At 33.0% G+C, this 14,154-nt stretch overlaps 1 protein-coding gene across 1 annotated transcript in view; it reads right to left on the reverse strand.

Annotated features, from left to right (window-relative positions):
* AP3B1 (adaptor related protein complex 3 subunit beta 1) overlaps positions 1–14,154 on the reverse strand; it is a 254,416-nt gene that overhangs the window by 70,050 nt on the left and 170,212 nt on the right. The window contains exon 21 of the mRNA XM_054578514.1: positions 6,600–6,672. Coding sequence (XP_054434489.1) covers positions 6,600–6,672 — 73 coding nt within the window. The remainder of the gene's footprint in view (positions 1–6,599; positions 6,673–14,154) is intronic.

The raw sequence follows: 14,154 nt of genomic DNA on the forward strand, positions 1-14,154 counted from the left end.
CTTCCATCAAATTCTCACTCCAAAATAACACTATAAAGGAAGTAACATTTACTTAATTTGACATCACTTTTCAAAGCATTTTTTCTCATTTTTGTCTCACAATATCCTGTAAATTATGCAGAAAAATATTAAATCATAAAGTTAGCAATACATATTTCTTGAACAAGAGAGCAAAAGACAAAGTTCAAGTATGGCTCAAGATAATGTCCTTGTCTTCAAGTAACTTAACACCTAATTGATAAAAACACACACATACTTGAAGAAAAAAAAGTAACAATATGGTTGTTAATTAATATTGCCAAAAGAAGAAAATTTTCAAAGGAAATCTTAAATAAAATCTCAACATATACAATAAAAAAAGCAGTATGGAGACTGGGTGGAGGAGGAATGGGGTCCTTGCTTTCTCACTTGCACTCCTTTGGTGAGCCTGAAGCCCTGCTACAAAGCCCAGGTTTCCTTAGATCTGTGTTGAAAACAGTTATTAAGTGCCATAGGGAGTTGGGAGGAAAAAAAGGATCACTGGGGATATGGTGGTAAGAAAAGGCTTCATGAATAGGAGGGAATGAAGTCCAGTTTTTCAGGGAGGGTAGGCTCTGAATAAGAGGAAAGGGAGAAACTGCTTCATTACTGGATAAGAAAATGTAAACAAAGGCTGACAGATGGGAAATTAGAAAGCTAAGGGGTTTGGATTTATCTGGTACACTAAAGGGAACTGTTAACAATCTACCCAAAAGAAGAATGATATGACATATGGTATTGCAGGAAAGTAAATCAAGTGGTAGTATAAGGGAAAAACTGAAAAACGGAGCATTCATGGTGGCAGGGAGGAAGAATTTACAGTAGTTTAGGCAAGATGTGAAAAGGACTGAGGTAAGATAATGGCAGTGAGAAGGCAGAAAAGGCATTTATATTACAGACACTGCAAACTGAGGCACAGGGAGGTAACGGTTTGTCAAGGCCATAAACAAGTGAACGGTAACACCGCTGTAGGACTAGAAATGGGTTCTTCTAACCAGGATCAAAATATGTTGCCTTTCCATGCAAAAGGTACCTTTTCTGGTGGATTCTAAATGCATGTTTGTTCATTTGTCCATCCGTCCGTCCGTCCATCCAAAATATTAGATGCCCATGTTTAGTAATAAACATTGAGTAAGAAAAGCCCCACACTTCAACTATGGCTTGGCTGAAGACTTAGGAGAAAAACATCAAAGACTAGACTACAGGAAAGGTCAACTCCTAAGAAAAATAGAGGGTTTTTAATATCACTTCAGAAGGCAGAGGTATTAAAGAAATGATTGCCTATCTATTACAGGGCTGGCAATATGAAAGCTGGCCATTGAAAGTTTATCCTAAATTGAATTGTGAGACCAGTTGACTATGCCGAAGTATTTAATTAATGTGTAAGAAACAAAATGACTATGCATCTTAGAAAAAAAAATAACATGGCATAGAAATTAAAATGAGATATCATTTCAACTATCAAATGAGCACAGGCAATTTTTAAATACAAAATTCAGCATGGGTAAGGGCCTAAGGAATCTGGCGCTCTATACTAATATTGTGTAAGTTGTTAAAAGCTTTGTGAAAGGCAATTTCACCAGCAGAATTCTTTAAAGCCTTTGTCCCAGCAATTCTACTCCTGAGAATTTATCTTAAGGCAACAGTCACGGAGATAATGCAATAATATACCTATGATGATGCGTACTGCTTCACTGATTATGATAGCAAAAAATGGAAAGAACTTAAATTTCCAACAACAGTAAACCTGTTAAATAGAATTTATTACAATACAAACGATAATCACGCAGTCATTAAAAATGAAGCTGTTAAGGAATATTTATGGCATGGAAAGTAATGTGTATGATAAATAGATAAAGCATCAAATAATAAAACAGTATCTCAGAATGACTCAATTGTTTTTGGGGGTTTTTTTTGGGAGAGGGGTTGCATGTGAAAAGAACCTGAACTGATATGTCAATGTAAAACGAGAGTATTGGGATTGTAAACCCATTTTTTCTTTGTCTTTTAAAAATTTTCTAAAAATACAGTTTTTCCTTATTAAAGATTATTTAATAAAGTAATTATATAATTATTCTTCTGATCAAAGTTTTGCTTTAGAATTTAAGAAGTAAATTTTCAATATATATTTAATATGAAGTTAACTTGTTAAATGTAATTTACTGCTGCTACTGCTACAGCCTTTTATATCATCTCCATTATAGCTAACCCTTGTATAATGTTTATCACGTGCATCCCAGTTTTAAGCGATGCTTTTAGATTTATTGATTCATTTAGCCTTTTTAATGCTCCTAAAAAGTATTACTCTTATCCCAATTTTATAGATAGAGCAGATAAAAAGATTAAGTAACTTGCCCAAGGTTGCACAGCTAGCAAAGTAATAGAACTGGGGTGCAAACTCAGACAGCCTAGCTCCACTGTCCTCTTAGCCACTCCAGGCTACTGCCTGCACAACAGTTTATTCAACAATATGGTATCACTTATCATAAGGCTTATCTGAAGCATGATTATTGTTGGGTGATATACATTTTTAAAAGGTTTCACAGTTAGTTGTACTAACAGTGTAATTATATAGATTTACATTTCCTGTGAAAAACACCTAATAACGATGGCTACTTTATGATCATGCTATTGAGGTAACATAGTATGGGATACTAAAAATACTTTTATTTTCATAAATATAAAATATGACTGGAAAAATGAAAGCAGAATGCTACTTCTAAGCCTAATCTATCATTAGGCCATGTGTTACCTTAGCATAAATATTTCTAATGTATTATCAACTGACCTCATGAAACAGTCATGTAATTTCATAATCTAAAGGAACTGTAGAAATATTCAGCCCTTTTTTCACTTTCCAAATGAATAACATGAGGTACATATTAACTCAATTGATTAACGGGTTCTGATAATATCCCCTCAACAGATACAATAAGAAAATATCAAGTTACTTAATCAAAACCACGATTGTTTTTGGTATAGCCAGCCTATTGCTAGGGTTGCCAAGCATACTTCCTTAGAGAGACAATGATTACTTCAGGTCATAGCAAGCTCCACTCCTCCATGCCTTTACTTCGCTTACTCTATTCTCTTACCGCCAACTGCTTGACTCATTCTTAACTTACACCCAGCTCAAGCATTATGTTAATCTGGAAACTTCTAGGTGGGTTAGGTACCCCAATACCTAACAGCATTCTGGCATATCTTTATCTCATTTGATTTATAATGTGGCAATCTGATAGCCCCTTCATGTGTTTCCCCTAGGACAGGCTGAGAGTCCCTTGGGTAGGGACAATACTGTATCCATTTAGAATCTCCAGCATGTAGCATATGCTCCCGCTAGAGCATAGCAAATGTTTATTTAATGTTTTCTGAATGAAGATATAGATAACTTCAGTCCTTGCAGTTTTCCTGATATGCAGTGAGTACTGAACAAATAGCCTCTGCAGATTATAATGTGCCTCTTATATGAAACTCAAGAAATGTGTCTCCCTCGTCTTCAAAATTAATCTAATTCTCACAGCTAAGAACTCAAGCAACTGGAGATCAACAAATTGCTTGCCATGGACAATGGAGACCTATTGCAGGCTAATAAAGAACATATAGCAAAGTCAGTATTTTAAGAGCCATTATCAGCAACACTTTTTTCCCATAACACTGCACTTGTCTGCATCTGTAAGGTCTGATCATACTTCTGCCACAAGCCTTTGTAGCTTTTTAATTGGTTTTTGTTTTCCTCCTCATTTTGTTACTGTACTTTGCCCCTCTATTATCTCTCTTATACAGGATATTACTTGTTCAGGTAATCTGGGCCCTGACTAGATTTTGGTCTCTGAAAGAGAATAACTAAATTTTGTTTATCTGTTCTAGCACCTAGCAGATGATCCACAAACATGGGCAACATTGATTTTAAAAGATTTCATGTGTCATTTCTGCAAAAGATTTTTTTAAGAAATAGTTTTTGGTATTAAAAACAAACAGAAATATATAATATGTTGAGTTAAAATAAATGTAAGTAGGGATAAATTTTTCCTTAAAATTAAAAAAAACTTACAAATTTTTATAACTTAATAATTAAGAAAACCTTTGTTTCCACATTAAAAAACGGTTTAAAAATGAATCAAGCAATAAAAATTATATAATTTTATAGTTTTTCATTTCTCCTTAGCTGCCAAGAAATCCAGAGTCAAATATAAGGAGAAAATTTAATTAGTACACTCTAGCATCTTTCTAACATTTACTCTTAATTCCTTTTTAAATGTGTCTGTCTACTGCTGTAAATTGTAAAAGGTACATATCTACATAAAATATTCACCGACACAGAATGACATAAAATATAAAATAAGTCTTTCTCTCTCCTTTTTCCTAGTTCAGTCCTGTACCCTAAAGAGGTTGGAGCTATCACAGTTAATTGTTTCATCTGTAGCCTTCCAGAAATGTATGATGTACAATCATGTGTGTGTTCCTGAAAGAGCTCTTCTTTTACTCCCTTTTTGTTTGTTTCTTTTAAAAAATTTTATTTATTCGTTTTTAGAGAAAGGGGGAGGGAGGGAAAAAGAGAGGGTGAGAAACATCGATATGAGAGGGAAACATCAATTGGTTGACTCTTGTATGTGCCCCGACCAGGGTCCAAACCCACAACCACAACCCAGGCATGTGCCCTGACCAGGAATTGAACTGGCGACCCTTCACTTTGCAGGACAATGCCCAACCAACTGAGCCACACGTCAGGGCTACTCCTTTTTTTTTTTTTTTTTGCTTTGTTTTTTTAAACAAGTGGAATCATGCTCTACATGTATCTTAAAAAAAAAAAATACAGTATTTTGGATATATAACATAATTAGCACATGAAGATTTGATCCACTTTTGTTAATAGTTATATCATCCTATTGGTAGACATTTTGTTGTTTTCAGGATCTTGCTGTAATAAATAATGCTGCAATGAAATTTTTATATATAATCTTGCATATTTTATTAATTCAACAAATATCTACTGGGTGCCCACTATCTGCCAGGTGTGTTCATACACTAGGAATAACAGTGAACAAGACAGACAAGGATACTATTCTCGTGCAACTTTAATATAATTGGGTGAGAAAGACAATAAACAAATAATAAAAATATTTAATATAATGGCATATAGTGAAAAATGTCATAAAGACAGAGTTATTAGTGAAGGTGTGTGTGAGAAGCTGACTTTTGAACTGGGATTTGAAAGATAAGAAGCAGCTTCCCATCAGATGATCTGGAAGAAATGTTCTTATTATGGGGAACAGTAGAACAAAGGTCCTTAGGAGGAATGAGCCTGGTATATTTAAGAAATGCAAAGGAAAAAGGAACAGAACAGATAAAAGATAAGCAGGAGTCGGATCATCTAAGGTCTTAGAAACCTAGGAATATGGATGTTAATATAAGAGTAAAATTAAGCCCGTACATTAAAGGGTCTCTAAAAAAAGGATGAAATGCAATCTGATCTTCCTAGTTTATCTGTAGGATAAATTCCTAGAAAAGAATTAATAGGTAAAAATTGATGGGTGTGTACAATTTAAGTTCTAATGATAGATATTATTATAATGACTCCATAAAGCTATAACTATTTATATTACTATCAAAAACACAGAATGCTTTTTTTCTCTAACCCTTAGTAATAATGGATGTTGCTTTAAAATCTTTGCCAATAAGTGAAAAATAATGTAAACTTTAAAATCTTTGTCAATAGGTGAAAAATTATTCAAATTTGGCTCCAATTTTAATTTCTCTATATTAAGAATTTGTCATGAGACAGTCCAGGTAAATAATATAAATACCACAGTTTTATTTTCTGTTTAGAAGAATAACACAACCTACAAACATAACTCACCTCTAGTATGGAAAAACTGTATTGAAAAATGACAGTAGTTTAATACTCATGAAATCTTACTTGTTGTTACGTTTCTTCTAGTACAAAATGTACCTACCAACAGTCAATTCCACTCCCTCTCTCTCACAATGAAGGAGTAGTTAGGGGAAATGACGAATATACATCTCTGCATACGTGGGTTAGTATATTTGTAGGACTCTAAGTCCCGAGAAGTGGATTTGCTGAGACAGGATTTTTTTGCAGTTAAAATATTGATAGGTATAGCCACTCTGGCTGCCAGAAGCTTTTTGTACCCAATTCTACTCCCATCAAAGTGTGGCAAATGTAAGATGGTGATATCCTTTACATTTTCAAGTACTTTCCTAATTCCCTAACCCCTGAAGTTAGATGTCTCAATCCCCATAGCTAACACTTAACAATGTAGAAGTTGTGAGATATGGGTGTTTACTAAAACAAGCATAAATTACTAAGGCAAAAGATCTTAAAGTTGATTTGGTGCACTTTTATTTGACCAAGTATATTAATTCAAGTGATACAAAACTCATATGCAGAATAGATGAAAAACGATACTAAAAACCAATTTCTAAAAGTTTCTTGCTGTATTCATCTATAAAGTTTTCATAAAGGATGTTAATATACTTTGAGATATAAATATGAAAAGTATTCTAAAAGTAAAAAATACTGCTAAATACAGAAGAAAAATTTAAATTTTAATACTTACAATCATCTAAATCTAGAAGTGAAACATCTTTGGTAACAGGATTTCTATCTTGCTTTGTTTTCTTTTCTCTCTCCTATAAAATAAGAAATACTTCATTTATTGCATGTTCTGTTTTAAAAATCTATGAGGTAGTCCTTAAACATATCAAAACATTTTTCCTCTGTAGTCTTCTCAAAAAAATCATACTAAGCTTCTCTATGGTTACACAAAATGTTTTTGAACCAAAATTTTTATTTCAGTTAGCATAGTATATGTATTTCTTTTCCACCATGCAAACTGTTAAGTATTTTAAAATATTTTGTGTTTAAACATTATAAAAGACCTTCAGAAGAAAACTTAAAGGGAACTAATTATTTTATAATTTGACAACTTTCTGCTGACATGAAAATGTAATGTGGCTCTTCGGTACAAATTGTACAAACATTCCTAAAAATAAATTTTAAACAAGTTAACTAAAAAAAAAAGAAACAAACAATATATGCTTAGTCTGAGATGGTCAATGTCTGTGATAGATGACCCTTGCTGAGATAGAGTTTGTGACACGCGTTATACCAGGTACTTAGTATTTTACCGCTGGGTGTATCAGACTTCTTCCAAAGGTATTCAGTACAATCTACAAATGTAATTTTCAGGCTCCTGCCTTCATAGTTGAAAAGGATTCATTTACTTTGTTTTCTGTTTTCCTTTGGGGAGAATACGTATTTCAAAACATATCTGTGCATAATTAGGGCTTTCACCATCTCAGGTTTGTTTATTCAGTCTACTGTATTTTTGATATGTGGATAACCATGGACTGGAAAACAGTGTCTCTAAGGCTGAGGTGTTCATGACAGTTTGCATAGAGATACAGAAAAAAGGTGTAATCTTAAAAAAAATAAAGTATGGTACTAAGGTGCATCATTAACAAAGAACAACAAATATTAGAGTGTTGAATAAATATATTTGGATCAATGTTACTTACTTTTATAATATAATCATTTTTTACATTAAATCTCAAATTAAAGGTCAAAACTTAAGTTTTTACTAAAATGTTTGTTGGTTCCTTCCTTCATTCAGTAAGATATGTATAGAATTTTTAATATGTATCAGATTCTGTGCTAAACAATGGAATACATTCAAGACACACTTAGTCCCTGCCTTCATATAACTTATAATCTATCAAAGGAGTTTAGAGCTTATTGTTTATGGGAAGTATTACAAATACGTTTGAAGTATTTTTCTAACCATGAGAGCTATCACTACACAGAAGGTACATTACCCATTTAAAGTTTACACTGTGTTAAAGCTACTACTATACTGCATACATGAACAAGACCAATACATCAAATTATATGATAGATAACATTTTTAAATAATTTTAAGTTCTGCTTGGTTTTCCTCTACTGCCAATACTCAGAAAAAAATATTTCCAGGTTCCCAGAGTAATACACATTAAAACAATAAATAAAAACATCAGCATTGATTTTATTCCTCAAAATAATTATTTCTGCCACTGAAAACTCCAAATCAACTAGATGGGTTTTAATTTTCATTAGTTATTTATAAACAACATTTGCCCCTCTCTCCACACCGCAAATGAATAACAACTTCTAGGGCTAAGGAAAAAAATCGAAGAAATGTTAATTTTGAAGCTGAAATGTAAAAGTTATAACTAATAAAAACATATTCAGAAAGCAAATGCCATCTCAACTAGATTATCATTCCTGTGAAGAAAGGCCATATAACAAAAAGAGCTGATCACCATGTGACTTATCAAAATGCTATGCTGAGCACAATGGGTGTAGCTTCCTATAAGCTACAATGGTGCATGACTGTCTTTATGGAACTGTAACCTCCCCACCTGAAAAATTAGAAACCTATCAAATCAAGATAAAGTTAAAGCTGTAGGCAAGTCTATACCTTATTTTCTACTTCACAGCTAAGAGTCTGTAACAATATCTATTAAATACATATCAGGTCACATACAACACAGGACAGAGCTGCATGTGAAATTGGGATAAAGCCTAAAACAGAAAAGAAAAAAGGCTTTCAAAAGGACAGAATTTCATTGACTTTCTGAGAACAGCAAATAACCAGTGACTGAAATACAACATTAGCAATAGATAATGGTCATTCCTACTAAATTGAAAAAGCCTTGCATTCTGAATCAAGGCTATAAAAAGCTTCATGATGTGTCTGGCATTCCTCTCTTATGTTATATTTCATTTTTCATTTTAAAAAATCCATAGTAAGTTCAAAACATTTTCATACTTAAAGGATCTACTATAAAAATAAAAATCTGAATTCTAAACAAAGAAGTTAAGAGCCCTATTCCATCAAACATTTCTCCATTTGCAATTCATCTTGGTAATAGAGACAGAACCTGGGTAAATGCATATAGGACTTGAGGCAGGAGATTTTTCTTGCTCAATGCATAATTCATGTGCTCCGCCTGCAAAGTGTGTAAAATGAGAATTTCACACCGCAGCATGAGCCATGGAGCTGCAGAGAAAAGGCAGATGAAATCATATTTTACTGTGTGAATTTTATTTCTTACCCTCCCAATATTTATACAAAACCATCATTGACAAACCAAACACACTGACAGATCACCCACTGTTTCCATTGTGTTAGTACTTGAGAAGAGATCAGGCAGAAACACAGACAATTTGTTTTTGTATATTTTTTTAAATAGAGAATTAGGTTTTTAACAGCTGAGTGACTGTATTAGACTTTTATAAGGACAACAGTAACTGATCTTAAAATCTCACTATGAAAATACCTAGTTATCAATTCATCATCCTCAAATCTCCATTTTGTTTCTATGGTATTCGATTATACACCTTAACACACCAACATTTTCAAAATAAAATACAGAGTCACAGGGTTAAGAAACTGATTTCTATTTAATATACTTCATTTCAAATAATAAAGAAAAGATCCTGGAAATTTTTATTAAGCTCCAAATAATACAAATAAAATTATGTTATAATATCTGTAGAGATTTTTTTTTATGTATTATGCATGTTCATTTTCATGCTGATTTAAAAAGAACAAGGAAAAAAATCTTACATGACAAGCATCAAGATGCTTTCTAAGATGGAATTACTGTAAAGAGGTTTGAAATTTTAAACTATAAAACAGGGCTAGTATATAAAGTTTGTCAAACCCATACCATGCTTTGAAATCAACAAAACTTCAAGACTAATGTTTAGCATTACAGGGCAAGACATTTGCATGAAATATTTTCATTGCAAATGAAATTACCAACCAAGGACAATTTAACGACTCTCTTCCTTCAAGTCATCTAACAAATTTGGTTTTAAAAATCTGAGGCCTCACACTTATACTGTGCTTTAAAACAAAAGTACATTACCAGTAAAGTGAGGTTCTTTATAAGTTAAAAATTAGTCTAAACTGTTAAATAAATCTTTCCTATTACATTATACCTACTTCAATAAGAAAGCTTACTTAATGGCATTTGCTATTATTTAAAGATCTCAAATGAAGTGAAATAATATTTCTGTTCTGGAGAATTTAAAATATGAACTAAACTGGGACAGATATAAATTGAAAGAGGCAAGGTTCTGAATTATGAGTAGAAACCAATTTCTACAATATTCACAGAAGTTATAGAATTGCAACATACAGAGATACTTGTGAAAACACAAGCAAACCGTGTTTCCTATATTTCAAATAGGGCAGAAGAGCAATCAGAAAATAGTTCCTTTCACTCTTATCCATACTGTTTCAGAGCACATGTCAAATTTTCTTTAAACCCAATTATTTGGGACAATAAAAATTATTTTTTAAAAGGGATTAGACTCAAGTTAAAATATCTGTCTACTACATACATTTCAGAGACAAACATCTAGAAATAAAAATATGTTTGCCCATGAAGATTATTGTAACTAAAGAGAACAAGATAATTATCTTTGGTCATTACTGATAATATCTGATCTCAAATAAGAACATCTCTCAATCAATAATACAATCAAACAAACATAACAACAGAATAGAATATATGACTATTGTTTTGTATCTTATGGATCTTCTGGGGCATGGTGTCGAATGACAAACATTTCAGGAACATAATTCAACGGTGTTTCTCACCCCTTGACTGGCCCTATACCCGTCACATGAGTAATACCCTCTCATCAATAACGTTTTTAATTCAATGCAGTATTCTCAACTAGTAGAAGTAAAGAGACCACCCCCTGATATGCGGCCATTTTCTCCTTAGCTTATATTTTCTGTAATTAGAGAAACAGTGTAAAAGAAGAAACGAAGACACAGAACTGGGAAAACATACAGCATGGTAGAGAACCACAAGTGCATTGGGATGAGAACACAGGGAACACAAAGGAGGTTAAGTCTGGAAAGGGAAGCTTGGACGTGCTGTCTTGAGGGGTTTACTAAAGTCGAATGATAATGGAGCATCACTATAGGTAGTGTGAGCATTAATCTGGAGCTGCAGAGGCCTGGGGTTGGAGAAGTTCTCAGAATGACCAATGGCAATGATCTGTGAGGGAGGTAATGAAGTGCTGATCTACAATGGTAGTGGTAGGAAAAGAAGAAACAGATGTGAGAAATAATACACAGAATCTCTGAGACTTGGCAACTGTGTGAACATATAGGATGGGGGAGGAAACAAAGGCAGTTCTGGGGTTACAGATCTGAAAGATCTGGGATAAAGAATTCTGGTACCAAATGGTACAGCAAGTCGCCTTTGGGCTGTAGCAATAGGTTTGGGAAGCCAGTAGTTTCTGACAGATCCAAGAATGTGGTTTTAATTTGGGAAGAAAAGTTACAGCTGTTGTAAGGACTTGGAGATGTTATTATGGAAGAATTCACACAAAAAGTTTTAGCTGAAACTACAGGAGTCAGTGGGTCCCACAACAGGAAAAGCATAGAGAAAGAAAGACTAAAAATAAATTAATTCACATTAATTTTTTATTAATGTAATGCATTTTAAAATTCAATTATTGAGGTGACATTGGTTAAGAAGATTATACAGGTTTCAAGTGTACAATTCTATCCTATATACAGATGATATATCATAATTTATTTTTGAAACATAATGCATACTAAGCACTAACTCTGGGGCAATATCCACACTTGGGTGTCAGAAGGTGGTAAAAGTGAAGAAATCAAAAGATTGAAGGCCAAAGAAGCCAGAAGAAAAGGAATGCAGAGTTTCAAGGAGCAGGGGAAGGAAAGGATAATTACTGTGAGAAGGCCACTGGGTGGGGGATGATCCGGCTGACTTTTCAGAGCGCAGTATCTGTAGGAAGTGATAGGAGTGAAAACCAATTTCAAAGGGACTATGAAATAAGTCTATTAAGAGGCAGTGGATGGAGAATACCTACATTATTTTTCTAAACTCTCACTGTCACACACTCTATCTCTATTCTACTCCCTCCGTTCCCCTCTCTTTAAATGTTGGGGAAAATCTTGAGCGCTTTGCTTAGCAAGGGAGGTATTAGTGGAGAAAAAGGCCAAAGGGGCAAAGGAAGCAGAAGATTCTCAACAAAACGAGGGCCAAAAGGAAGTAGGACTTATTCTTGGTAAGAGGACAGGGATCACCTACTCAGAGCTATTCAAAGAAAAGGAGGGTAAATAGACAGTGTGTTAGAGAGCATAGTGGTAGGAAATGCTCCCAGCAGGTGACAGCTCTGCAGGTGATTCTGCAGAAAGTGGATGAGATCACAGGCTGCAAGTAAGGGGTCATCCCAGAATATTGACTTATAACTTGAATGGTATAAAGAGTTTAAAAAAGAAGACATAAGTGTTATAACAAATTTTTGGTTCCTTTTAGCACTGGCGTTCTATAATGTTAATATTGTTGGTCTCTCATGGACTTAATATGCCAGTTAAAAAATGTTAACACTGATGTTTCATATTTATATAATGCTTTACATTGATTTTCCACATTCGATTTTTTAAAGCAGCACTTGAAACAAGTGGAGTAGGAGTTAGCATTTCTACTTTATAGATGAGGAAACTGCGGTACAACACAATTCCTATCCCATAGGACCATCACATTCAAGGTACCTCAAGTTCTCATTTTCAAGCTCAGTATTCCCAAAACACATTGTCCAAAAAATAGGAATGGAATAGAAAGAGTAAAAGTATAGATTTAGTTTGGCTGAAGATTTAAAGTATATGAATTTTCAGTGCTAAAATGCTGGCATGCTAAATTAAGGTAAAGCACCCACCATCTGCCTTCATTACTCATAATTTAGGGCAGAACCCATACGACTTGATGCAAAGAGGACTTTTCTACAATTACAGGGTTGTCCATTATTAGAAAATTGGTATACTTGTAATTGCATGGTATACTCCAAATCACTCAGAAAGAAATAGAAAGAAAACAATAGTTATGGTGGCTCCAAGGTGGAGAATATTCCAACTGATAAATTAAAACAAACCATCTTATCTGTATATTATAGACAGGAAAAAGATATTTTAATATAGAGAAAATAAGCCACATAAACAAAACACATAGACATGAAACTATCAACATGAGTAAAGGCTGAATTTCTCAAGAGTCTTGGCTCATCGCAATATTTTGAAATTTTATACTGATATTCTACAGTAAAATATTTTCAATTATTAAGCGATTTAATCTGGTCATTGATAGTCTTTGACAAAGAACCAAACTGGACCTTAGCTGACATGGGGTACCTTTCTGGCTTTTTAAGGGGGTCCTAAAGCCCTGCTTCCGATATTGTATAGGCATTGAAGTCTGTAATTTTTCAACTTTTGCAAAACTTCATAAGAATAACGCATTTTCATTCTACCCACTGGACATTCATTGATTTCTTGTTTGGTTATTTTTAAAAACACTGATTTCTTATTTTCAGTTTACTTACTGTCAATTTCTAAAGCTCCTTTATTTTAAATAATATCTTAAACTTTCTTTTGTAATTTAGTGTAAGTAGGAAATGAGAAGATATCAAACTCACTATGTAGTAAGTTTTTATAGGAGGCCAGAAAAATAAACCTAAAAATCTGTAAGATTTTATGAAATTTTTGAAACAGAAATCTTAGATTTATAAAATATAGACAGGAATTTTAAGTACAAGTTCACATTTAAAATAGGTTTTACTATATGCAAGAATATTTGAAAGAAGGTAAGACAAATATTAGCTGATTTTTAAACATGCCTGTTCTTTAACAATAAATCTCTGGATAGAGGAGGGCAATTACATACTTTAATGGATTTATTTTCATCCATGGCTACTCAGATGACTTATTAAAGAAATTGATAAGTACAGAAGAAATAAATGAAAATAATACTAAATACAATATTTGTTTTTTATTTCAAATATTTTTTATTATATAGAAAAATATTTTTTATTTCTAAGAGATTTTATCAATAAAAAATGTTAACTTTTATTGAATGTCTTTCAGAAAAAAACTGAATTCACTTTAAAAGACTAGACCATATTTTCAACATATTGAGTACAGTTTATTTAAAAAATGAAACAAAATTATTGCATTTTAAGTCTAGGATCAACATGACCCATTTATAAGAAGAGAGTAAAAATTAAAGATCAGAAAGCTATGTATT

Source organism: Pteronotus mesoamericanus, unplaced genomic scaffold, assembly GCF_021234165.1.
Source record: "Pteronotus mesoamericanus isolate MK-2021 breed Mesoamerican mustached bat unplaced genomic scaffold, CSHL_Meso_final contig_50, whole genome shotgun sequence".
NCBI classification, from domain to species: Eukaryota; Metazoa; Chordata; class Mammalia; order Chiroptera; family Mormoopidae; genus Pteronotus; species Pteronotus mesoamericanus.